Below are 27,982 nucleotides of genomic sequence, written 5' to 3'. Positions count from 1 at the left end.
TATTTCTATTGTTTGTAATTTAAAAAGATGCATTTTGCAATATATTTCGTTTTAACAAAAATCACACAAAACGTGAGACTATAAATAAAGGGTCTGTTCGTGACGTTCTTGTAACTCATTCACTTCTCCAGGGATTAGGAGGAATGGGGTGCAAAAATTTGGCCTCACGCACAGGCATAGGAATTTGCGAATACAATCCAAGTCAGCCGAACCTGTATCTCCCAAGAAATAGCCCCCAGGGAGCTCCCAATTCCCTAACCTCACAAAACAAACGCAAAACCGAGAGGACTTCTGAAGCAACCATTGCCTCACCTTGCATATTCCGCCAATTAACACCGCCCAGCCCATTCCGCGCAGGAGGCGGGCCAGGCTCGGATCCGCTCTAGGCTTCTATCGGGCGTCGCTTTATGGTAGCGCTGAGCCTCTCTAGCCCTTGCCAGCCGTCCTCTCAGTGGTAGGACGGGGAAGAGAGGAAGAGCTGGCCGCCAAGTCCGCTCTACGTGAAAGCGGGTGCAGCCCAACCTCGGCCGGGGAGAGCTCGAGCTAAGGTGGAAGGGGCCCGGGGGAGGCTCTGGGAAGGGCGGGAGTGAGGAGACGGGTCCTTGGGTGGGAGGGGGGTCCGGGCCGGTTCACGGAAGTCCCTAAGGAGAGGTGGGAGAGGAGGCCCCGACACATGAAAGGGATTTCAGCTTCCGGCTTGGGCCTCCTGCAGCCGGCTATGCTGCTGTGGCTCCGACTCCCCCAGTTCTTCTGCGGCCCCTTGTGTCAGGGCCCAGCATAGTTTCCGGCGCTTCTGTCTCCTCCGCGGGTTGTCGCCCCTTTTCGGGAGACCTGGAGCCCTCAAAGCTATGATTTAGGCTTATACTATGTACATGAGGGATATTATGGCCCTGAATCTCGTCCACATCCTGTATCGCTGCCTGTTCGTTTTCATTTTTTAATGAGCATCCTCCCAGCCCTAGCTGATTGAGGCTGGAGGCCGATCAGTATTCATTTTTCCATCCCAGTAGCATGAACATAGGAAGTGTTCATTGGATGTATTTGGTAGCTTGACACATGATATGGCTGTCACCTAGGGGCGTTATGCATGTGACCATCATGCTGTTGGAGTGGGAATAATTGCAGCATCCTGGGGACCTAGTCACCCTGATTTGGAGAGATCCATCCTTCTTGATGTGACATGTGACAGTTTCTGAACATGGAACATGTATTCAAAAGACGTTAAGTGATTACTTAGTGCCAGTATTATGCTAAAGAAGCTACAACTGTAAACAGGAACTGGTTCATTCCTTGTCCTCACAGAGCTTAATATATTATTGAAAAACTAACAACATCAAAAAAAAAAAAAAAAAAAAAACCCTGTGATGAGTGCTATGAAAAGGGAAGTCCCTGATGTTCCTCTTTTGCCCTTGGGTGATGCAGAAAATAAAACCATAATGCTCCTGCCTTCCAACAGCTGAGAATAGAGAAAAAGTTTTCTTGCACCATGAGATTGCTCTGCAGACACAGAGGAAGAAGGACCTATAATAATAGTACTTGGGTAAGGCACACCAGATAGGTTTAGACACTGGTACTGCCCTGAAGGATAAGTTAGCATTGCCTGGCACAGAAAGGGCCATTGGCTTTCCAAGCAAGAGTCATAAAGTGTAAAAGAACTTTGCAGGCAGTGTCGTTTGGCCTGGAGTATGTGGCATTTGAACAAGTAATGCCATGCTAGAGAGTCCAGACTCTTATCTTCTAGGAAGAGATGAAAGTATTTTCAACAGAATGATTCAGAGTTCAGTTTCACAATCACCTACTCAACAACTGGAGTGTTAAGTATTTTTTGACAATTTGGGCCACATCCAGAATCAGGTAGAACCAAGAGCTTTATTTACTCTTCTTGGTCTAGAAGCAGTCTCTCCATTGCTGAAATCCCACTTCAGTTTTCTTTGGCCTTTAAGGGCTAGAAGACTAGAGACAAATTGCGAATGGGGTTTAGAAGCCTGAAGGTTTGCTAAATTGTTCCAAAAATGATCTGAAACTATACTAGACAAAGCAATAAGAAAATCTGAGGGGAATATGTTAGATAAACCTAGAATAAATCATTAGGACCTAATTAAGAGAGATTCTTCATATAAAAGTAAAATTAATTTTTGTGGGGTTTTTTTGGTTTTATTCATTCAGCAAGAACTTGAATGTTATAACAGGCTCTGTGCTAGGCTTGGTAACTGGAGCTCTAAGCCTCAGTTTCTTCACCTGTAAATGGGGATGATAGTATTTATCTCACTGTTGTAAAGATTAACAAGATGATGTTTGTGCTTGGTGCTATACCTCACACTTAGTAACTACAGGCACCAAATATTTTAAGTGATACTTTGACTATATTTTGGTTTTAACTTCTCTTTATCTTTTTTTTTTTTATTGGGGCTGAGTCTTAAGACTCAGGAAAGCTTGCTGGAGTCATTTCCTTGTATGAGCTCACTCAGCTGTGTTTAACCTGCCTATTGTAGAGTTTTGTAATGGATAGCAAGTGATAATGCTTAAAAGCTTATTCCATAGAATCTAAATATATATATATGTATAAATTTTAAATAAATCTTTTTTAAAAATCAACTCATAGATAAACAGAATAGATTGGTGGTTGCCAGAGGTAGGGGGTCAGCAAAATGGGAGAAGGGGGTCAAAAGGTACAAACTTCCAGGTATAAAATAAATAAATAAGTAATGGGGATGTGATGTACGGCATGGTGACTATAGTTAACAACACTGTATTGCATATTGGAAAGTTGCTTAGGAAGTAAATCTTAAAAGTTCTTACAAGAAAAAAAGTGTAACTGTGTGGTGATAGATGTTAACTAGACTTACTGTGGTGATCTTTCACAATATGTGCAAAATATCAGATCTTTACCTTGTACACCTGAAACCAATAATGTTATGTAAATTATACCTCAATTTAAGAAAAAAAAAACTTGTTTCTTGAGCTTGCAGTGTTCAAATCATATGATAATACAAGGAGAAAATAATTTTGTTTACTACCTAAGGTAGTAGAAGGGGTCTAATCTGTTCTACACTTATTTCATTGTTTCTTGACTCTTCTAGTATTGCTGTAAGAATATTAAATGTTAATTTTAGAATCACAAAACATACTATATTTAGGCACTCAATAAGTGTTGGCAACCCTAAAGCAACAGAAAGTCCAAAATGCAAAAAGTTTTTGGGGATTTTTCAAATAAAAAAAAATCCAGAGTTAGTAAGGAGAGACTTTATTTGAAAGGTATGACAATAGGGGAAAAGGAACTATTGCAGTAGAGAGAATTCTTCGACCAAAAGATCTACCAGCATCTCCAGGGAGGAGTAAACTGATGCTACAACAGATCTCATTGATCCAAAGTTCAGGGACCTGGGGGAAGAAGAGAAACTTAAAATATGACTAACAAACATTTTTGTTCTGAATGGTCAGTTTTAACATGCAGTTAAGATTCACAAATTTGTAAATGAGGCAAAGATTGGGAGTTTGGACGACCTTTGTCCTAGTCTCAGGTAGACAAGGGGGTATCCTCAGAGTCTTATAGAAGCCATAAAGAGAGTAGTGGGAGGATTTCCTTAACCATGACTCTTGAAGAACCAGAAACACAGGCCTCAGGTAAAATTCAACTTCTCAAAAGGCTATTTGAAATGGAAAATGAGTGTACAAATAAAATTCATCCAAACCTCTCTACAGGAAGGCCTTAGGAGACCCATTGATCCTTCAGGAATTAACTGTTAGTATTTGTAAATCCTACATCACAAAGTACATTTTAAAAGTATTTGAAGACCTATATCTCATTTGTATCAGAGTGAAATCTTACCAAAAGGTAGGGGAAAAGAACTGAATTAATCAGGCCTAAATGAACACATTTAAGGTTTTTTGTTTGTTTTTGGTTTTCATCTTATCCGATTAAAAACAGGACTTTATGGGGCACCTAGGTGGCTCAGTCAGTTAAGCATCAGACTCTTGATTTCGGCTCAGGTCATGATCTCACCGTTCATGGGTTTGAGCCCCGCACTGGGCTCTGCACTAATGGTGAGGAGCCTACTTGGAATTCTGTCTCTCCCTCTCTCTGCCCCTCCCCCAGTTGTGTTCTCTCTCTCTCTCTCTCTCTCTCTCTCTCTCTCTCTCTCTCTCAAAATAAAGTTTAAAAAAATTAAAGTGAAAAATAAAAGCAAGACTTTTTTTTTTCCTTTCAAGAGGCATAGTAGATTTACTGTTTAAAATGATTGACTGGAGGTAATTAATCTCTCACTACGTTTAAAAGAATTTTCCACCAAAAAAGGGGGTGGAAGTAAAATCATGACTGTTACACAGATATAAAATTATAAACACATGATTTTTGTTTACCTTATTAATGAGGGAACTATGTTGTAACCAATTCAAATGACAAAAGAACAGACATATTTATTCATCGGGACTATTGAAATGAGCAAATGGAGGCAAACGGTCTTCCACAGTGGGCCAAGCAGTCCATTGAGCCACCATTAGACAGAATTTACAAGACTATAGACAAGAATTGGATTTGCATTGCTATCCATTATCTACAGTTGTCAGTTGAAAAATAGCTGAAAGGCAGTGGAAGACACAGAATGTGAAAACCCTGATCTCTGTGCTTTCAATAATGCACATATTTCTCATATATATATATCGGTTTTATCAAATTTATGACTCCACTCCCCTCATAGTCTTCCCTAAATGTTAGACTTCCTGAAAGATAAGTTCATGTTTGGGTGTGTATCTTCCTTTTTTTTTTTTTTTTAATATGCTTTATAAATATGGAAGATGCTTGGTTAATATTCTCTTAATTGAATTACCTGAAGCAGTGGATCTGGATCTCAAAGTAGTATGCTTACATGTCACCTGGGGGTCTTTTGTTGTTTTGTTTGTTTGTTTGTTTTAGTATAGATTCTGATTCAGTAGGTCTAGGGTCCTTACTGAGATTCCTCTTTTCTAATACGTTCCCAGCTGATGCCAGTATGGTTCGTAGACAGTAAATAGTAGTGCATTCCTGACTATGTTAATTAAGGAAGGTGTTCGATTAATCGTTACTGGAGAACATTACATCATGCTGTAGGTAAAGGGAGCAACATGGAGCTACTGGACTGTCACTGGAAGAAAAGAATAAATATGATTTGTGGGCCACATTGCCAGAACATAGACCAAAACAAGCAAAAGAAACAGTTGCTGGGAAATAGATGCAAAGAGCTGTACAGCAGAACTTTAGCTTAGGGAGGAAAGACAGAAATAAAGACATCAGATACTACAACAGGGGAGGAGCAGCTAGAGGCTGTAATTTTTAGAAGACAGGCAATAACCAGTTAAGGTCACGGCCGAAATTCTGTGCTCCTTGAGTTAGCCTGACTTTTCTTTAGCAATACATGAAAAAACTGCCTAATTGTAGATCAGGAAGGTAACTTATGTAAGACTTCAAGCAGTAAAACTTTACTGACACAGGTGTATACACTTTTACCTTGACAGTTTTAATTTTTTTTTTTAATGTTTATTTTTTTGAGAGAGAGAGAGACAGCATGAGCAGGGGAGGGGCAGAGAGAGAGGGAGACACAGAATCCAAAGCAGCCTCCAGACTCTGAGCTGTCAGCACAGAGCCCAACGTGGGGCTCAAACTCATAAACCATGAGATCATGACCTGAGCCAAAGTTGGACACCTAACCAACTGAGTCACCCAGGTGCCCCTACCATGACAGTTTTAAATGAGTGTACAGTTGTGCCATTGAGTTTTAATCAGTGTGTAAAATTTATTTTTTTACCGTGACTTGCAGTTTATCTTCTATCTGATAGGACGTTTTAATTTTAAACTGAGCATGTCCTATAATTTGTTCATGGGAAGTTCAGCTTTCTTTTAGCAACAAGTGAGAAGTGGTGCATAATGTGAAGCTGGTACCAAAGAAACATTTCTACTTTCAGGAATATACAAAAAATGAGGTTGCCAAATTTAACAAATAAAAACACAGCATGCCCAGTTAAATTTGAATTTCAGACAAACAACAAATTACTTTTTAGCAATATTTGGGATATACTTAAAATATATGTACATTATCTAGAATTCATGTTTAATTGGCCAGTCTAATAGTAAATCTACCCTAACAGTGACACCAGAGGGATAGCTGCTTAGAAAATGGTATTGCACAGCAGTGTAATTCCTGCAAGTGTTCCTCCAAAAATTATAGTACTCAAAAGTGTGCCAAAAGCTCAAAATAGTTGGAAGCACCTGTTTACCAGTAGAGGATGTTTTCAAGGACTGAGAGGGTCATGGCTACATTGAATTAAAAACACATTTAAGTCTATGCTTTCCAACTAAGAGTTCAGGTTCATAGTAGTTTAAGATTAATAAAAGAATTTATGGTATTGTGGAATTTCCAAGCAAATACTTAGAAAAAGGTGGGGCTGCCTGGGTCACTCGGTGGGTTAAGCATCCTACTTTGTTTGGCTCAGGTCATGGTCTCATGGTTGGTGAGTTTGAGCCCCATGTCAGGCTCTGCGCTGGCAGCATGGAGCCTGCTTCAGATTTATTTCCTCCCTCCCTCCCTCCCTCTCCCTCTCTCCCTCTCTCTCTCTCTCTCCCTCTCTCCCTCTCTCTCCCTCTCTCCCTCTCTCTCTCTCTCTCTCTCTCCTCCTGCCCTGCTTGTGCATGCTCTCTCTCTCAAAATGAATAATAAACATTAAAAAGTGGTTTAATATGAGTTAATCATATTTCCAAGTTTCCGAGAGAGATCATTTAGAAATAAGTACGCTGGCACAACTGGCAGTCTTGCTAATAAACTCTAGTGAACCATGTCGTAATTTAGACAAGATAAAAGGAAAGTAAGGAACTGATGCCCCAGTAGCCAAGGAAAAGAATTCCCTAGTGGGTAAAAATGTATTACTTCTGTAGACAGAATTTCCAAAATGAATTTTCTAAGTCACAGGATGCTTTTCCTGTTAAATACGGTTAGGGTGATGCAAGTGTTTGAATGCTAAGAAATAATTTTATGTTCGAAAAATCACAGATTAGTGGCTACAGATTGGGTATAGTACCTACAAATATAAAGAATCGAGCATTAATAAAACATTAAACAATAGCAGTTTCCATAATGTACGGGTCAAGTTTTTTTCTTTGTGTTGACTGTTAAGAAAGTTCAGAGCCAGATTTGTGTCCCATATCTCTTAAAGTACAGTACAGCATAGTTTGTAGTTTTATAATCATATCTCTGGCTTCCTCTTTTCCACTCCTTAATTTATTTTAATCCACATTTCTGTTAAAAGAAATCTGCTTGTATAATACAAGCCATTTTGTCTGATATAATAGGTACCATTACTTGGAAGTTAAATTTTAAAAGTTGGTTAAAATAGAATAAAAAATATATAAACATGCTCCACCTTAACTAGCTTTTAAAAACATCATAAATTAAAATGTTCAGTGACATTTTGAACTTTAAATTGTATTCTATTTTTTAACTTTTTAAATTTAGTATTTTAACTGAAAACAGATGCATAGTCACCATTTTTTGTTAACATGAGACCAGAGTGATCTGTGTATATGGTGTTTTCTTTGCATATGGTTTCTTTGTATATGGTTTTTCTCTACAGAAAACATGGCAAAGTAAGCTTTCTAACGATTTTTTTTTTTTTGAGCAAAATTTATAAAAGCACTGGCAAAACTGCAGGATCCTAGATTTTTCAGCACTCTGCCACCATCCAGATTTCAGTGATTCACATATATATTTTTTAATGTTTTTACTTTTTTTAATATTATTTATTTTTGAGAGAGAAAAAGAGTGCACAAGCTGGAGAGGGGCAGAGAGAGAGAGGGAGAGAGAGGATCCGAAGCAGTCTCCACCGTCAGCACAGACCCCAGTGCAGGACTCCAACTCACCAACTTTGAGATCATGACCCAGGCTGAAGTCAGATGCCCCATTGACTAAGCCACCCAGGCGCCCCTCACATATATTTTTCCTAGTGACTTGTATTTGTTGAATTTTTTCTTAAGAATTCAACTAAGGTTTTGTATTTGCTTTGAAAAATATTTATGAAATTTTCAAATAGTACAGAAAATGAAGCATGTGTGTACATGCCACCAAGTTTTATATTCCATAAATATCTTTAAAAAGGTTCCTTCCTCCTTAGAAGTATGTATACCACAAATTTGTATTTCTCTTTTTTTTTTTTTTTTTCATTCTTTATACTTAGAGAAAGCCCGCACATTTGGACGTGTGCCCAGGGGAAGGGCAGAGAGAGAGGAGGAGGGAGAATCCCAAGCAGGCTCTGCCCTATCAGCACAGAGCCCAATGTGGGGCTCCATCTCATGAACTTTGGATCAAGACCTTAGCTGAAATCAAGAGTCGCAGGTTGTTTAACCCACTGAGCCACCTAAGTGCCCCAAATTTGGCATTTCTTAATCTGATACATATATTTTATCATGATTCATATTTTTATTCATAAACCATGTACACTCTTTTGTGTGTGTTTAAAATTTTAAATAAATGGTATGTGTCCTTTTACAACTTTTTCACCTAAGATTGTCCTTGAGATTTATCTATGTTGATTCATAGAATTCCTGTAGGTTAGTCATCTTACCTGACCTGTAGGAGTCCCTGTTGAGTAACTCACGGTGTCTCATTCTTAAAATTAGGTTCTTTCCAACTTTTTACTGTCAAAGACAATAAATGCTCAAAGTCCTTGTATATGTAATGTACAAAGTCCTTGTGCTCATGTGGGACATAGATTTTTCTGGCATTGACATCTAGAGCTGAAAGTGCAAGGTCCTGGGATGTGGACTTCTTTAATTTTGCCAGAAATTGCCAAAAATGCTCTAAAGCCATTGCAATTTACATTTCTACCAGTGTATAAGGAGCATGTAAGAGTTGGCCACAATTTAACCAGCACCAGGTTATCAGATTTTAAAATTTTGCCATGCAAATGTTTGAGAAATGGTATTTAATTTGCTTCTTTTTTTTTTTTTTTTTTTTTTTGACAGCAGTGAAGGGTGTACATCTTTGCATGCATTTCTTGGCTATTTTGTTCTCTTCCTCTGTGAATTGCCTATCTGTATTTTTTTAGTTTTCTAATGGGTTCCTTGTCGTTTTCTAATTGATTTATAGAAGTCAGGATATGTTGTTGTTTTTTGTATATTTGGGATAATAATCCTAACCTTGAAAGCATACCTTTCAAGTGTGGCTGTTTTTCCTCCTTTAGAGTTATAAGGAAATGTTTAATTTTGATGTATAATCAGATATATCCATCTTTTCCTTTGGTATGTGCTTTCTTGTTTGAGAAATTCTTCTCCCAATGTCACAAAGTCTTCTTGCTTGCTTGCTTGCTTTAAATGTTTACTTATTTATTTTTGAGAGAGACAGGGAACGTGAGGGGGGGAGGGGAGGGGAAAGACAGAGGGAGAGGGAGAGTCCCAAGATTGTGAAAGCATTACCTGAGCCAAAACCAAGAGCTGGACACTTAACCCACTGAGCCATCCGGGCACCCTGTCTATGTTTTCTTTTAAACATTTGTATAGTTTTTCTTTTCTTGTTTGATTATTTAACCCATCAGGAATTGATTTTTGATTGTGAGAAAGAGATCTTAGTCTATTTCCATGTGGTTATCTGGTTATCCCTAATCTTTTAATATTTTCCCCATTAAGGTGTAATACCCTATAACACTGATTATATAAAATCATGTGTCATATGTCACACCAAACCCTTATCTTTTCATGGATCTATTTGTCTATACTATACTGCTACCACAGATTTAATTATAATAGCTTTATAGCAAATAAATATGTTACTTTCTTTTCCTTCAAGACTATCTTGACTGTCTTGGATTTTTACTCTTCCAAATAAACCAAATGCTAAATTCCAAGGTGGAATGAGTGGAATACCTACTGGGATTTTTATTGGAATAGTATTGAATTTATAGATAAATTCCTGGAGAATTTATATACTTTGGTCAGAGTTCCCATGATTAATTTCTACATTCATTTAGGATAACTTTTTTGTCTGTTTCATAATTTTCTCCATAAAAGTCCTGCATATCTGATGTTTATTGTAGGCTTTTGGTAAATGCCATTCTATTCCTCACTTATGAAGAGTTTCTTTCTTTTAAATAGGTGTTAATTTCAGCAAATGCTTTTTCAGTTTCCCAGATAAAAAGTTTGCAGCACAAATCTGACTCTTCATTTTTTTCTCTAGGGCAATCAGCACATGACCTACTTGAGAGAGATCTGTAGACAAAATCTAACAAGGGAAATTTGCTAGAATCAAGAGTGATGGATCCATGTTCAGTTGGAGTCCAACTCCGTACCACGAATGAGTGCCATAAAACCTACTATACTCGTCACACGGGTTTCAAGACTTTGCAAGAACTGTCATCAAATGATATGCTTTTACTTCAACTTAGAACTGGAATGACACTTTCTGGGAACAATACCATTTGCTTCCATCATGCGAAAATTTACATTGACAGATTTGAGGATTTGCAGAAGTCATGTTGTGACCCATTTAACATACACAAAAAACTAGCCAAAAAAAATTTGCATGTAATTGACTTAGATGATGCCACTTTTCTGAGTGCAAAATTTGGAAGACAGCTTGTACCTGGGTGGAAGCTTTGTCCAAAATGTACACAGATAATCAATGGAAGCGTGGATGTTGATTCTGAAGATCGGCAGAGAAGAAAACCTGATTCAGATGTATGTATGGCAGCCATTTTTGTCTCCTGTGTTACTTCTACAATGTGGGGTTTTGTTGAACTATAAAGAAATCATTTATATTATTATGATACTAATTGTAAATTAAAGTTGGGGAGGTGAAAGTAAATGATTTTCTAAATATTCCCATGTACCTAGACTGGATGATAAACCGGGCTTGAGAAAGAAATAACATACTATGCCCAAGACTCAAGCTGTAACTCCTAGGGCTAAGATGTCAGGAGTGGCTTTTAGAAAATTCTGGTAAAGCCAGGATCTAGTTATTATCTTAGCTTCTTTTCTAATACCAAAGTAACTCAATGGGACATGCCAGCCAGTGAGGATCTGTATAGCACAATGAATTCCCCTTGAAAATTACTGCTTTAAAACGAACACCAGAAAAATCACTTCCAATAATTGTTTCTTCAACCTTTCTTTCTTCTTTGGTGTTAATACTATTCTTTGGATATCTTTTGCTTTTAGCTCTGAATTCTTACTTGATATGATCAAGCTAATTTTAGTGCTCCCTATGGTAAAAAGCATACATTTTTACATTGTAAATACTAAATATTTATAACTCTCCCTTATTCACATACCTACATTCAGATTATTTAACTACATCAGAAAAAAAAACCCGAGATTTCATAAAGCTATCTTTGGGTGTAGAACAAAGACAAGTATATCAAAGGAGCACTTCTCAAAATTTCTATTTATAACCAATTTATAATTCTTGCTGCTGGGATGTTTTTCTCAATTTCCCCCTTTTCATTATATTAATAAACCAAATTAAAAGATAATTAAAATTTTAAATTATATGTAGTACTTCCCTTTTGTTCTCCCCTCAAAGGCATATCTCCAGGACCCAGTGTTACCTTGCAGTTCATACGAGGTACTTGCACCTGTCACTATAGATGTCTTCTCCATTCCATTTATTTGTTGCTCTGTGTAATATATCACATAAACTGCTTTTTCCCCAGATAACAAACTTAAATCCTTAACCATGAAAATTTTGTTTTACCAATGCTTTTTAAAAAGATGATAATACTGTTTCAGGACTTGAAACCATTATTATCTCTCTGCTTTTAACTATGTATACAATAATAGAATCTTTTCTTAAGGACTCAAGATCATATTAGGAGCCTCAGTTTTTGTTTTTCTTTTTTGTTACGTTTTTAAAGTAATCTCTACACCCAGTGTGGGCTTGAACCCACAACCCGAAATCAATAGTTGCTCGCTCCACCAACCAAGCCAGCCAGGTGCCCAGGAAACTCAGTTTTATCCCATTGGGTCGTACAGCAGGGGTTTTTTTTGCCTTTTCTCCCATATTGACAGAAGCCATAGCAGTTTTCAGCAGGCCTATCACCCCTTCTAATAGGCCAGAGACTAAAATTAGGTAATGGAAATATTACAAATAAGTTAACCAAAGTTAAACTTTGAATATTGTCTAAGGCTGTGTAAATTTCATTGCACTTGGGTTCTAAAACCTTTTTCTTCTTTTTTGTGAATTCCAGACTGTCCTTCAGGTTAAGGAATAATCAGGATTAACATTAAGTTAAATATTAATGTATTCATGGTCTGTTGTCAAGATTTGAGTTGATAATTTGTTTACCTTTATTCAGGGAAGAACTGCTAAAGCTTTGAGGTCATTGCAATTTGCAAACCCAGGAAAACAAACTGAATTTGCTCCAGAAACTGGTAAAAGAGAAAAAAGAAGGCTCACAAAAAATGCAACCGCTGGTTCTGACAGGTAGGCTGTGTGTTCCCTGAAGACCTTTGTTAGCTTGCTACGGCTCTCTGTTATTGTTTCACATCTTTCTCTGGAGTTTTGAATTTTTTGGGTAGATATTTTAAACTGGATAATCTGCAATTAGTAGGAATCTCCAAGGGCTGCATATAAAATGAAGGCGTCCCTTTCATCTCTAAAAATTTATTTCTAAGGAAGTGTCAATGAAGTGAACAGGTTAACATTTTTGGCATGAGAACTAAAATTCAAACATATTTAAAACAGTTTTTTGAAAAGTATTGGTATTATGTAATTGGTATATCACCCTTCTATGGGTGGCAGCTAAAAAGTAAATCTTATGAAAATTCAAGGTTGCTTTTTATTTTTTACATGTCTAAAATAGAAACAGTTATGGTATAGTCAACAGAACGAATGACAAAAGTAAATTGTTTAGAATATGACTTTTTAAACTGAACATTTCTAACACAGGTTGACAAAGAAATGTTAGTGTAATCATTCAGAATTATTTTCTACATATGCCATTTATTCCATCTGTTAAGATTTTCCAATGAGTCATTTAAGTGTTTTTAGGCCAGATTTGCTCGAGTCCGTTAAAGAACAAGAAACAGATTAATTGCAGTATAAAAACCAATAGGGTAATAGAGATTGGTAACCAACAAAATGTACCATTATTAAGCAGCCATTCTTTGTTGTTGTTGTTGTTGTTGTTGTTAAGGGAAGGGGAAAATATTTTTCACAGAAATAATATTTTTTTGGAAATAGTTCTGGTCCATTCCTTTATTGAGTTGACTTTTAAATGGACTTCTAGAGGCATTTTCAGGCTCTTTGGATTTGTCTCAACGCTTTAGAACGAGGTCTCTTCTCACACACAGTTCATTACTAGTAATTATAGAGTAGGCTTGAGTCTGGTAAGTTATGTACCAGTTTTGCAGGACCTCATCCCTAATTCAAAATATTTTACTTGCTTCCATTTTTTTTTTTTTTTTTACCTTTTTTTCATTTATTCAAAAATAATGTCTTTGTGAAGTGTCATTCATCTTGTGTTTTCTTTTACAGACAAGTGATACCAGCAAAGAGTAAGGTCTATGATAGCCAGGGCCTGCTGATTTTCAGTGGAATGGACCTCTGTGACTGCCTCGATGAAGACTGTTTAGGATGTTTCTATGCTTGTCCTGCCTGTGGTTCCACCAAATGCGGAGCTGAATGCCGCTGTGACCGCAAGTGGCTATATGAGCAAATCGAAATCGAAGGAGGGGAAATCATTCATAACAAACATGCTGGATAATTTGTGGTATCAAATTATGGGAAAAGATCCCATCTCTATTTCTAAAACTCTGTCACTCTCAGATGCATTCTAAAGTTGACTGCCAAATGATGACAATTTGAAAACCACCTCAGCATGCACTCATTATGCATTAGTTTTGCAGTTAGGGTGCTTTAAGATTTATTATTTGATGTCAGTTTATATGGGCTTTTACTCAGCAGTCAGCTTTAAGCCTGCCCAGGCCAATGTCAACAAGTAGGTAAAGGCAGTCCTCCATTAGCACAGTTCACATTTCAGTTCCATGGTATATACCATGGGTAGTCACGTGAAGTACAAACTTCCCTGCTGGCTCTTTGTCCCTAAGTCATTATGTAACAGATGTGCCTCCTCATCAGTGACCAGTCCATCCGTGACCTTTACTCAGACCCCTCTAGTGGCTGGTTACCGCATATCTGTCATTCAGTCCACTCCTAGACAGCAAAGCATGTGGTTGTGCTGTCTCCTTGTCACCCATGTGACATTTTCCAAAAGTGAATCATCAAAATAACTGGCCACCAAAGATAAAAGAGCAGTGAAGAAATGAAAAATGATCATGCTAGATGTGAGATATGCACTGAACGTAGATGGAGTTGTAGAAGAAATCACTTATGGGAAGGTTGATGCTGCTGTTTCTTTAGAGCCTCAGTATGCAGCTAGAGGAAGCTCGCGGGGGGTTGCTGGGGGGAGCAATGTAAATAGGGAAATAGGCTGTGATGAAAAGCTTGAATATATCCCAGAGGAAGTGATAGTAAAAAACTTCACATTAAAGGAAATTACAGTGATTTTACAACATTGAAAGCACAAATGAGAAAATGGTAGAAGCAGATCCAAACTTAAGTATCTGCAATGGTATAGCCTACTTTGTATCTTAAGTTAGCAAAAAAGCAGGCACTGTTCAAACCGCTCTTGATTAGTTTTTTGCAACGGAATAATGCTTTAATTCTCAGTGTTTCCAATGTTTTTCAATAACAGTGTACTAAAATACCTTTTTTTTTTTTACAGTGTTTTCATTTTCCTTTACGTTTCTAACAAGAGTTTTTAATATTTTGATGGGTTTTTGGAGGTCACAGAACATTTTCCCCATTGATTATTAAGGTTGCTACGAATGGTCATTTTTATGGTCCAGCACTACTGTGCAAGCCAAGGACTGTAGCCGAGAACAGTGCCTACTTCAGGAAAAATTAATTTCAATAAAACTAGGTGGTTGAGTGTTAAAACTATTTTGGAAATAATCTACATATCTAAGTGCTAAAATTCTTGTCACTACTTACCCTTAAAAAAAAGTTTTAGCATTGTAAACCTTTCATTGTTTAGTCATACATTCTTGGTGAAAATTTGTTCCTGGTGGCAAAGATCTTATTATGTATAAAGCATGGATATTCATACAATACAGAAACAGGGATACATGGTGTCTATGTTATTAAAGTTTTATAAGGTGGTGATTAGGATCAAAAGGGCTAAAAAAAAAAAAGGCTTTAAGGCAGTAGTAATGAAAAGGAAAAAAAGTGGACAAACAGTGGTAGAGACAATATAAATTAAATTGGAAATTGCTTGAATCTTGATGTACTGGTTCTGTATGGAGTTCGTATGGGTGCTCTTTGGAGAATGAGAGTGGGTGATAACTTCTCTGCTCCTTTTTCAAGCAGCTCCCTGTCTGTCTAAAATATTTTATCAGCTAGGGCATTGCCACTAAACTAGGTTTTTGCTTTGTTTTCCCTAAGTTGTAGTACTTTAGTTTAACCAGATAAGCTTTTAGTAGTTTCAGATACATTTTAAGTCATTTAAGTGAAATTTATGCAGCCAATTTGATTGGATTGACCAGTGGAGGTTTATTTTTATTTCTATATACTTTGGTATCTGTTTAACAGGTTTTACTTTGATGGAATGCCATTTTGAACCATGGTATTGTCATTAAGTTATAATTGTCCACTGACCTACTTATCAGAAGTATAATCGGTATCAAGTCTTTAATTCAGATTTCAACAGAGCACTGGCAAAAAGAATATTTTGGCTTTATATACTTAAATTAGATGCTAGTTTTTTGGGTGTTTTTCTGAATTAAGGAAATATTTTGTTATAGAGGATACAGAGACTTCTAATTTTATCTGAACTTCTGGGTTCATTAGACCTTAGTTGCATTGCTACCAATGTTTTGGTTTTTTGTTTGTTGGTTTTTTTTGTTGTGTTTTGGTTTGGGTTTTTTTTGGTTCTAAGTAAGTATGATTTACTATATTGCTTAAGCTTTTCAGGGGCGCCTGGGTGGCTCAGTCGGTTAAGCATCAGACTTCAGCTCAGGTCATTTGTGGGTTCCAGCCCCACCTGGAGCCTGCTTCAGATTCTGTCTCCTTTTCCCTCTGCTCCTCCCCTACTTGTGCTCTGTCTGTCTCTCAAAAAATAAACAAACATTAATAAATAAATAAATCTTAGATTTTTTTTTTGTTTAAAACAGGAATATATTTTCAACAGAAGAAATGACTTTAAAATTCAAACTGTTTATATTTCAACAGTCCTTAGACTATTTCTGTGTTATTTTTCAAAGATGGTAATATTTAACTTGTGTCAGGGATAAGTTTCTATTATAATTTTGCTTATATTTGTTCATTATGCCTATGTAGAAGACCAGACTTTTAGTGAGCATGCAAAATATTTACAGAGAGAGGTATATCTAATTTAGTCTACTACAATAAAAGCTGTGTTTTGGGAAAATTACGTCATGAGTTCACTTACTATTTTTTACTGTAGAATTACAAAAATACAGAATACAATGAAATAATCTGAATTCTTTTTATATTTTCCATAAGTATGGTTCACGGTGGCTAAAATTATTTTAGAATACTATTAGTCTAAAAGGCAAAAATAAAAGTGATAAGAACACTTCTGCTGTATATTGGTCCTGCTTAAGAAGTTGATGTAAGGCCATAAACATTGGTCTTACACAGTGTTGGTCACAAATGTTAAAAAGTGCATTTATATATTTGAAATAAATGGCATCCCATGTAATCTTTTTTCTATTTATTTTATAAGCATAAGAAAATAGTTACCTTTGAAATATTATTCATGAGATTCTTCTATTTTTTTAATATTATAGCTATGTCTGTATAACAAGCTGTTCTACCATCTGACAGAATTCTCCAGAGAAATGCATTTGTGTCCTCTCAAGTACTCCCACGTTCAGAACCCCTGAATCTGTATCAGAGAACCTAGGTAATATGAGTGTTCAGTAAACCAAAACATGTTTTCTTTTTTTTTTTTTTTTTTTAAATGGGGATGGCTGTCTGAAGCATGGTTTAGTTTGCCGTACAGTGTTATAGGTGGGTTTTGTTGGACAAAATCTGAGCAGTCAGTTCTTTGAAAGAGCTGTTGCTGCCCTGAAAAGGCAGATTCCGCTGCGGCCTCTCAGCCCCACCCCTCCTGGGTCACGTAACACTGTATGAAACCAAGGGGTCTTAAATGGACTGCACTTTGGTAATTAGAGATTTTCTGTCGACATTAGGAATACCCTTGTACAAAGTCATATGGCACTGCCTTAGTTTTTGCTGACATCTGCTGGTATCTTGATGTAAATAAACTCTGCTGCTACTAAATGCTTAATCTCTTCACTTTTAAATTAAACTGTGAACACTGGTAGTTACACTAAAGTGGAATATTTTAAAGAACCCTGGGAGTAGAATGGTTTCTCTTTGTAGCATTCTTAGGTCTCACCCAATAGTAGTCAACCAGATTTCTTTTTTCAGGAATATGAGTCAGGATATGAAAATATGCATAGGCACTTCTGGGTTTCATTTATTTATCTATTTAAGGTTTATTTAAGTAATCTCTACACCCAGTATGGGGCTCAAACTCACTACCCTGAGATCAAGAGTTACAATGCTCTTCCGACTGAGCCAGCCAGGCACCCCTCACTTATTTTTATAAAGTGGAGAGACTTGGGAAAATAATGGTTTTTATTTACTGAAAACCATCAAATGCTTCACTGAACACTTAGTTTGAAAAGCATGATAAACTCCTGTAGAATATATACCCCAATTTATAGATTATTTGCAATGGCACAGTTGTGAGGATTGACTAATTTTACCAAGATAATCTAGCTTCTAGGAGATAAAGGAGATTTACCTGGTAAAACATTATTAACTGAGTTGGATTAGTAATACTGCATCTTTAAGTGCAATTTAAAAGTATTTAATTACAGTCCTATCAGTGGCACAACTAGCCATATTAAATTTTTTCCCCTTGAAACCATGAGGGATAAATGTCTTTGTGAAACAATGATTTAAAAACTTCAATTTTCTCATTTCGTATTAATCTACAAGCAAACAAATGTTTTATTAAGGAGTTGCCATAATCCTCATCTGTGTTTTGTTTTGTTTTTTTTTAATGTTTATTTTTGAGAGAGAGAGATGGAGATAGAGCGTGAACAGCAGAGGGGCAGAGAGAGAGGGAGACACAGAATCCAAAGCAGGCTCCAGGCTCTGAGCTGTCAGCACAGAGCCAGATGCAGGGCTCGAACTCACAAACCATGAGATCATGACCTGAGCTGAAGTCGGTCACTTAACCGACTGAGCCACCCCGGCTCCTCCATCTGTGATTTTGAAATAAATGGACATACTAAAAGTATAATGCTTACAAACATTGCTAGGATGTCCAAAACCTTCCAATAGTCCCAACTTCAACAGATAATGCATGAAAACACAAAAGTTTGGCTCATGATTTTCATTGTAAACTTGGATGATACTTTTCAAAGACACATTTTAAGGTGAGGGCACATTTTTCTTAAATAGTGTAAAAACTAGACACAGGTCAAATTGCAGGATCTTTGTCCTTTTGAGAGAACTTCATGAAGAGTATGGCCTGTAAAAGGAGACCTGAAACAATCAAAACAGAAATACTATCTGTTAAGTATCCCTTTGTTACCAATAATCAGTTACCAATCAGTTTGATCAACCCAAATTAAACTTTAGTTTTAATTATATTCTGGTAGCCCAAGTTTATGATCTGGACTTCAAAGTAGTATTTACTTCCAGTTACTTTTAAAATTGAATTTGTGGGGCACCTGGTGGCTCAGTCGGTTAAGCATCGGACTTTGGCTCAGGTCATGATCTCATGGTTCATTGAGTTTGATCCCTGCGTCGGGCTCTGTGCTAACAGCTCAGAGCCTGGAGCCTGCTTCAGATTCTGTGTCTCCCTCCCTCTCTGCTCCTCCCCTGCTCGTGTTCTGTCGTGCTCTCTTAAAAAATAAACATTACAATTTTTTAATTCAATTTGTTATTTGGTGGCATAAGCTAAAGTAATAGTGGCAATCCTGGTACCATGTAAATGGGTTCTACAAAGATCTGGGTGAAGTACAAATTTAATTTTGGCATTAAGAGGTAAAATGATTCAGAGACGTTCAGTGAACTGTGGCATCATTAAGGTTTGTAAATAACAAACTCATTGTCTACCCCAAAGGGGAAGCCTTCCGTTTTGGATTGGACTTTCCTGTATTTCAGTTCAGCTTAGTATAGTGAAATCAGATCAGTTATTAGAAGAGAACCTGGAGGGCCAATCTGATGATCTAGAGAAAACTATCACTTGAGCTTTTTTTTTTTTTTTTTTCCTTTTTGGTAAATAAGGTTTTAGAAAATACCAATAAACTTTAGTCATTTATGCCTTAGTGAAGGAGACTGCAAAGAGCATTTCTGCATAAAATATAGGCCCTACAAACTGGTGCGTGCAAATAAGATTATTTTCCAAAATACTATGGCTCATGGCATTTCTAAATTTGGTCACAAAAAGACTTCCCTATAGCAAATATTGAAAGGAAAACATTCCCAAAGTTTGTCAGTAAAAGTTTCCAACTCATCTCCAAAAAGTTATAGTTGAATGCTTAATTTGTCCTTGATACCTTTTTTTTTTCAAAGAACTACACATAGATTTAAGAGAGAACAGCTAAACATCCCTGACAGACCAAGCTTTCCACTGTGTGACATAACCCACAAACTCATGTTAGGAGGATCCTCAGACCTTTTAAGGGAAATGGCCCTAGGAGATTCTTACTCTGCATTTTGCTTTCCCCTGTTCCCAACTGGTTGGGCTTCGTAAGAGACCTGACCCAAGGAAAGCCAATTAGGCTAGCAAAGCTTACGCGTTGGGCAAATATTAAAGGAAACATCACCAAGTGATGAAAGAGATTAACTGAGCCTATCAGATTATTTCAGAAATAAAATTTGTTTTAATGTTTATTTACTTTTGAGAGAAAGAGTGTGAGCAGGGGAGGAGCAAAGGGAGAGGGAGAAACAATCTGAAATAGGCTCCAGGCTCTAAACTGTCAGCACAGATCCTGACGCGGGGCTCAAACCCACAAACCACAAGATCACGACCTGAGCCAAAACGGACGCTTAACTGAGCCACCCCAGCGCTCCTATTTCAGAAATTTAGACAAGATACAGGAGAAAGAATTCAGAGGTTTGTAGAAAGAGCGATGAAATGGCAGAATAGCTAAGGCACGTTAGGGTTCTAGACCTACACACTTGGGAGGCAAGAGCTCTTGAAGCTGTCATTGAGTCTCCAGAGCTGCTGTCAGATTAGTACATCTGTTGTATCTTGAAATTACCCACTATCAGTGAAACCTGGCCACACAGTTGATTCCTTTATATTCATACAGATCCTTGCAACAAATACTCTATTACTTAAGCAAACCTTAATGAGCCTTAATGAGTTCTTTCACCCAAAGAGGCTTACTAACAGACCTGCCCTGCTAACTAAGAAAAAAGAGAGTGAAGGTATAGTGTTAGTGTCCTGTGCTTGTTAGCATTGTGTTGTGGAACTCTAGACCAGTGCAAATTTGAGCATGCATCAGGATCACCTGGAGGGCTTGTTAAACCACAGTCTGCAGGCGCAGGGTGGAACCAACAGTTTATGATTTAGTAGGTCTGGAGTAGGGACAACAAATTCGCATTTTTATCAAATTTGCAGATGAGGTTGAAATGGCTAGTCTGGAAGCCATGCTTGGAGAATCACTGCTCTACAGGGCATGGTCCTGAACCTTGGTTGCACATGGAAACAACCTGTGGAACATCAGAAAAAAATACCTTACCTGGCCTCAGCCCCAAATATTTGATTTAATTGGTCTGGGGTTTGGCCTGAGCCATTGGGAGGCCAACTGCCTTCTGGCTCAATATGGAGATCATTCAGAATTCAAGTGGGTGACTGGGATGTTTGATTTTCTGTGTCAACTTGGTCAGGCAAGGGTATCCAGTTTTTGGTGAAACATTACTCTAGATACTGAGAAGGTGTTTTTTAGATGTGATTAACATATACATCAGTAGACTTTTAATTAAGCAGATGACCTTCCATAATGTGAGTGGGCATCATCCAATCAATTGAAGGCCTTAAAAAGATTGATGAACCCCAAAGAAGAACAAATTCTGCCTCTGGACTGCCTTCAGACTTGAGCTGCATCATCATGTCTTCTCTAGGTGCCCAGATCACCTATAGATTTTGGGTTTACCAGCCCAGCAATCATGTGAGCCAATTCCTTAAAAAATCTGTGTGTGTGTGTGTGTGTGTCTGTCTGTCTCTATACACACACCCTCTTTTATTTCTCTGGAGAACCCTGGCTAATACAATAACCTAGTAAGTCTCTATTCCAAATTGTTTCCCAGAAAGGCCCTGACTCTAAATCAGAATATAATCCCTTCATTAGATTTTTTCCTTTTCCTGTATCCTACCTTAGGTAAGTCCATGAATATATGGCACATTTTTTACCCCTTTCTTCTGTTCCTATTGTCAAAACCATTTGGTTCCTCCTTGGAACATTCTTGAATCTGCTTTGATTTTTTTTTTTTTTTTTCCTGTTCATTTTTATTTTGTCTTCACCACCCTGGTTAAAGCTCAATAGTGTTTTGCATGCTTAGTATCAATTCCCCCTTTTGGTGTTAGTACTGAAATTTGTCTTTGAATAACCGCCTTTATACTCTCAGCCCATGTTGTTTAGGTGGCATTGACCTCACTTGGTGGTTCCAGGGGTGGGCACATCACCAAGTCCTGGCCTTTGAGAGTGCAGCATCTCCCCAAATTTAGTGACTGTTTCAGTTAGTGACTAACTGAGCCAATCAAAGCCAATAAACATCAGCTTTGCTGGGACTAGAGAACAAGAGATACTCATTTTTCAATGACAGTTTCTAATCTTACAGATTTAGGACTGGACCTATTGGTGGTTAATCTGGACACCACTCAAGAAGAATCTGACTTAGAATGAAAGCAGCATAGGTAAAAGCAGAAGCCACAGACCAAGACAGACAGACAGACAGGATTTGGGTACCTGGATCCAGTTACATCTGAAGTCAATCCTGTACTTTTCAGTTAACATGAGCCCGTCATTTGCACTTTTTCCCCACGATTGGCTATTAAGTGAATACAAGGGATTGACCAGATGAAGAATTAACTCTATTCATCCGAGGGTAAAAACCACCAGAGTTCAAAGGTAAAATGGCCTGTTTAAAAATCATGCCCTTGAAACATAGATATATTTTTTAACATTTTTTTTTTAATGTTTATTTTAGAGAGACAGAGCATGAGCAGGGGAGGGGCAGAAAGAGAGGGAGACACAGAATACAAACGAGGCTCCAGGCTCTGACCTGTCAGCACAGAGCCCAATATGCGGGGCTTGAACCCAATGAACCATGAGATTATGACCTCAGCCAAAGTGGGACACTTCACCAACAGCCACCCGGGTGCCCCTGAACACATATACATTTTAAAGAAGGAGCACAAGCAGCTGTGACCTATAGTCACATATTTCTTCCTCCTCCAAATTCTTGCAGAAGCTTCTCTATAGTTGTCATGGACCTTAACTCAACCTACTTTAAAGGATGAATGTAGCACAGACTGTGGTACTTTGCCACCAGGGTTTGAAATTCTATAATACAGAGAATAGACTTACAATTAAAATATCAGTGTTTGGTGTTTTGGTTGGTATTACTTGCTTTTAAAGCCCTTAGAATGTTTTAAAATTTTTTGTTTGAATACCTAATGCATTTTCTCTGTAACCCTATATCTAATAGTTAGAACTCATTCCTAGGTTAAATGATCTGAAATTTTTAATAGCTGAATCTGAATTAATTAACTTGTCAGGCAATTAAAGGTATATCATTGCCTTAAATTAGTGATTTATAATACATTGCTAGCAAAGTGAATTTTAAGCATTAACAGCTCTGGTTCTTCCTCCCTTCTGCCCTTAACAGGACATTTAATTCTGTATGGTTGAAGTAGAAAATGTGAGACAAGGTTCCTACCAGAAAAGGAGAACCAGGCACACACAGTTCAACATTTTCTGTATGTCACTTCCGATGCCAATAGTGCCAAAAAACTAGAAGTACAGTGACTCTGATACTTTATGGTACTTTAGAAAGCTGAATATTATTATTATTTTTTTTTAACATTTATTCATTTTTCAGAGACAGAGAGAGACAGGGTGTGAGTGGGGGAGGGGCAGATAGAGAGCAAAACACAGAATCTGAAGCAGGCTCCAGGCTCTGAGCTGTCAGCACAGCCCGACTCGAGGATCAAACCCATGAACTCCAAGATCATGACCTGAGCTGATGTTGGACTCTGAATCAACTGGACCACCCAGGTGCCCTGAAAGCTGGATATTCTAAATCACTTATGATCGGGATATTTAGATACATTCATCTTTTTTGATATTCCATTATATTGATGCATTTTCAAACCTTTGTTTCAGTTTTGAAATTAGATGAAACAAAGTATAGATTATCTTTGCCGTGAATTTCACAGATTGTCAGATTTCTGAGGTTCTTGTTCCAAACCATCTTTGTAGAGATATCATTGATTTCCTTGGAAAAGTACGTAGCTCTAAAACTTGTATAATTTAGAGAAATATTTGGTTTGTTCAACCTTTGATATTAGCCAACACATTGATAAAAATAAACACACTTCAGGGATGACTGTGGCTCAATCAGTAAAGCGTCTAACTCTTGATTTCAGCTCGGGTCATGATCTTGCACGTGGGTCTTAGCCCCCAATCAGGCTGTGTGCTGACCGCATGGAGCCTGCGTGGAATTCTCTCACCTTCTCTCTCTCTGCCCCTCCCCTACTCTGAAAATAAATAAACATTAAAAAAAATAAACACACTTCAGGAAAAAAAAAAACATGCTGTTTTTATAATTCTACATTGTTGGCTTTTGTGGTTCAAAATTTAATATAACCAGGGCGCCTGGGTGGCTCAGTCGATTAAGCGTCCAACTCTTGGTTTTGGCTCAGGTCATGATCTCACAATTCGTGAGTTCAAGCCCCACATCGGGCTCCATGCTGACTGTGGGGCCTATTTGGGATTCTCTCTCCCTCTTTCTCTGGCCCTCCCCTGCTTGTACTCTCTCTCTCTCTCAAAATAAATAAATAAACTTTAAAAAATTTTATAAAAGCAATACCTGATTCTATACAGTTAATAATTGGGACAGACCTAATAATAAAGTACCATTTCACACATATTGAGTCTAACTCTTAACAATGTTACTGCCTCTGTTAGGTTTTATCCCATTTCCTCTTCCCACCTGTCTTACTTTTCCTTTTTCAATGACACACTACAATATTAGCAATTACTGTCACCATGTTTTACATTAGATTCTCAGACCTTATTCATCTTCTAGCTGAAAGTTTCTACCCTCTTACCAACTTCTCCATATTTCCCCTGTACACTGCTCCCCCACTGCCAGGCCCTAGAAACCACTTTTCCACACTCTGTTCCTAAGAGTTTGACTTCTTGTTTGTTTGTTTGTTTGTTTGTTTGATTCTACCTGTGAGTGTTACATGCAATATTTGTCTTTGTCTGGCTTATATCACTTAAAAAGCTACTTTTATAATTCCGTTTTAACAAATGAAGAAACTGAGGCTCAAATAATTTAATAACTTGCATAAGGTCACAGCTTATAAATGAAAGAGAGAGGGATCAAGTGAGGTAATTTGACTCTAAAGTGTAAAGGCTGACCTATATTCACTATATGTATCCTTTCTCCATCCAGGTTATGAGTGTGAACTTCTTCCTATTCAGGATTCATTGGAGCTATTTGATTCTGATGTTCCTGGTAGTATTATGGCTTGTTATTATAGTTATTAATATAGTTAGGTAATATTATAGGTTTCTTAAGGTGTGTCCTATAGTTGAAGATTTTACCTACTTCTATCCCCAGGAGACACCTCCATAAAAATAGATGGAAAATTATTGCTTGGCTGGTTCCAAAATGTCTTTCTGCTTCCATTCCATTTCTTACTTTTAAGAGTAAGATATACACCTGATAAATGATAACAACAGCTTTCCATTGTATCATTGGGCACATAATTGTACTTTTGTTCTGCCGTTTAAATCCTTTGTATTCATCTCCATTGTACGATGCCCATATGTCCAGAAGAGGGCGATGTTTTACTATAAACTTCCAGTGAAGTTTTCTCCAACCTGCTTTGGACAAAGTATATACATTTAGAAACAAAATTTCTTAAGGTTAAGTGGGAGTGCCATTTGCTTGAGTACCATTTGCTTAAACGCTTTGGTGGGGGAATGTTTCTAATAAACATGGGCTTTAGAAAACCCTGAATATTTGAATATTTGAATATTGTTGCTATTCATTCCTGGCTTTATGACTTCACACAAGTTACTTGGTGTCTAGAGGCCTGGGATTTCCTTACATGTAAAATGTGAACAGTGGGACCTACAGGATAGCAATATTATGAGGATTAAATGGGCCAACTTAAGAACCTAATACAGATGCTCAGTAAATGGCAATGTTCTACATTTCCGGAAAAGCAGCTAATCAGAGCAAACTTATGTGAAATTTTCTTTTGAGATGAGCCTTGGTCATTTCTATCCTCTGTTGCTTTAAACACAATTCTTGGCATATATTACATGTTCAACAAATTTTGTTGACTAAATATTTTAAAATATAAAAACATTACACCTTAGGGAAAGCAGGAAGCCAGAGATAAACTGGTAATGTAGTCTACTAGGTGTATTTCTACCTCCTTCCCTTTCCGTTCTTCTCCCTGCCCCGGGTAAAAGAAGTTAGTCCCCTCCTTTCTTTGAGTCAGGAATGGGAGTTTGACCAAGTAAGAATAAGGTTTTGGAAATAAAGGGGAAAATAAACAAAAGGAAGTGTTTTGCTTGCTGTCCTCTGTTTTATCTTTGGTAGGTAAGAATCTGATGCAGAGAAGGCAAAGGCTTGGGGGCTGCAGGAAGTTCAGTGTCTCAAGTCTGGGCCCCAGGAGGAAATAGCTGTAGGTACCAAAGGTGGGCGTCAAGGTGAGCGGGCTCTGCGGCAGGCAGTGGTGAGCTCTGAGAGGTATATGCAGGTCCACAGTCACATACGGGCTCTCATTGGTTGCTCTCTCCACTCTGCTCATCCCTCCTTCTTCTGGGAGATCCTCACCCAGCTGAGCCCAGAACAGCAAGCGGTGAGTAGCTGCAGGTGCTGTCACTTTGCCTGTTGTTGGCCTTTGGTCTGGGTACTCACAGCCCAGGCCCAGCTGTGTCTGTTCCCAGCAGGTGCAATGTATCAGCTCCATCCAGGCACGAAGGTCATCATGACTAAACAACCAGAGGGTGTAAATGATGAGACTTCTTGTAGGGGGGAAATTGCCTCTAAATGACAAACATTGTTGCCACTGGGGCTTAAAAATAGAGATTTTGTACAATGATGCTCATCACCCTTATAATAGCAAAATTTGCAAACTAATTGTCCAACAAGAGGAAAACTGTTGAATAACTAATGGTATATAATATTTATGTATCAACATAATGCAAACAAGTTTTTTGGAAAAATTTCAATGACATGAGGCAATACTCATGATGTTAATTATTTTTTTTATGACAGAGTACAAAATGAGGGAAGCAGGACAACTCCAAATTTGTTTAAAAACAAAGTAAAGCAGAAAAACAGAAAGAGACCCCAAAATGTTAAGGGAATTTATCTTTGGTCTGATGTCCTTTTATATTTTTTCTATCATATGTTGTACAATTTTCAAATTTCCTGTACTGAACAGTATTACTGTAATAATCACAAAAATACAGCATTACCAAAAGGTGATGAAAGTTGTTGATGCTAATGGTTTGTATCCCCTCCTCATATAGCAGATGAGGCATGGCTCTTGTGGTCAAATATTTAAGAACGTTGGGCAAGTCTCTTGACAATTCTGCCCCTCAGTTTTTGCATCCTTAAAATGGGAATAACTTAATGGGGTGGGGTAGTGGGGAGGGAATCCATTCAGTTGTGATCATTAAATGAGATGATATATGTAAAACTTTACTCAGCTCATTGCTTGGTACAGAGGAAGCATTCAGTCATCTGTAATAATTATTATTAAAGAGCAGAACAGAGGAGTCATTACAAAATTCAACCCTGGTTTCTTCAAGTTTGCCTGCCTTCCTTCTTTCCTTCCTCTCAGTTAAAAATAGTTTATATTGGCAATTTCGTAAGATATTTACTTTGCCTCTTGTTTCAGCCCATCTCAAAAACTGGGGGACAAGGAGATGGATGCTAAGCCTTTCTGGGAAATGGATTCCTAGTGATAAAAAGATGAAAGAAGAAAAGTGTGGTTCTCTGGGAACGGGAGGGAAGAGCAAGTGCTGGGCCATCAGAGATGGAGTGGTCCTGGGCTTGTGTCTGTGTACCAGGGAGAGATGGGTTGGCTCACAGGCTTAGGGTCCTGGTGCATCACAGGCCCAAGGGAGAGCACAGGTATCCAAACCCCGGCAGAAGTGAGCATCTCTTGGCTGGGCCATCCAACTCAACCCCCAACCACTGAGACCTGGAGGGCAAGAGGAAACGAAATGAATGTGAGCCACAACATCAGGTATTTAGGTTAAACACTTCATTTGAAACCTTTTAATAGTGTTCTGGGCAGACAGAAACTCCAGAGGTTAAAAAGTATCTGCAGAATCCCTTCTGTCGGGAGTATCTATGCCAAGGCCGCCTTGCAAATTCTGACCTTGGCTGGATTTGCTGAATGTACCTCACCCTCCTGCTGTCCCACCTCCTACCATGGTTCCCACCCATGTGGCCTGAAGCACCAGAAACTTAACTTAATATCAGGCCCCATCAAGGGAAAGCCCTGAAAAATTTTCTGAAAAACGGGGCTTAGAGAGACTCAAAATATAAACAAATGAACAATCCTGAGATGTTTTTAAAATCTGAAATCCAAGTAAAAGATTATTTTGTTATTTTGTGTACTGATAAGTATGAGCTAGCTCCCTGCCATGTTG

At 37.8% G+C, this 27,982-nt stretch overlaps 1 protein-coding gene across 1 annotated transcript; it reads left to right on the top strand.

Moving 5' to 3' along the window:
- The first annotated feature begins 441 nt into the window (after positions 1 to 441).
- ARL14EP (ADP ribosylation factor like GTPase 14 effector protein) lies at positions 442 to 22,008 on the top strand. The gene is made up of 4 exons (XM_049648882.1): positions 442 to 548; positions 10,194 to 10,693; positions 12,310 to 12,437; positions 13,491 to 22,008. The coding sequence occupies exons 2-4, from the start codon at positions 10,271 to 10,273 to the stop codon at positions 13,717 to 13,719; spliced, it is 780 nt and encodes a 259-aa protein (XP_049504839.1). The 5' UTR covers positions 442 to 548; positions 10,194 to 10,270; the 3' UTR covers positions 13,720 to 22,008.
- The last annotated feature ends 5,974 nt before the right edge of the window (positions 22,009 to 27,982 follow it).

The sequence above is a fragment of the Panthera uncia genome, chromosome D1 (assembly GCF_023721935.1).
Source record: "Panthera uncia isolate 11264 chromosome D1, Puncia_PCG_1.0, whole genome shotgun sequence".
Lineage (NCBI taxonomy): Eukaryota > Metazoa > Chordata > Mammalia > Carnivora > Felidae > Panthera > Panthera uncia.
The sequence above is the reverse complement of the archived record's forward strand: the minus strand, read 5'-3'. Positions and strand labels throughout refer to the sequence as shown.

What these genes read in the sequence shown, in the direction of transcription:
- ARL14EP (XM_049648882.1), top strand. Translation starts at nt 10,271, where the DNA reads ATGGATCCATGTTCAGTTGGAGTCCAACTCCGTACCACGAATGAGTGC. An exon ending in GAAGAAAACCTGATTCAGAT is followed by an intron (nt 10,694 to 12,309) that starts GTATGTATGGCA and finishes ACCTTTATTCAG; the next exon opens with GGAAGAACTGCTAAAGCTTT. An exon ending in GCAACCGCTGGTTCTGACAG is followed by an intron (nt 12,438 to 13,490) that starts GTAGGCTGTGTG and finishes TTTCTTTTACAG; the next exon opens with ACAAGTGATACCAGCAAAGA.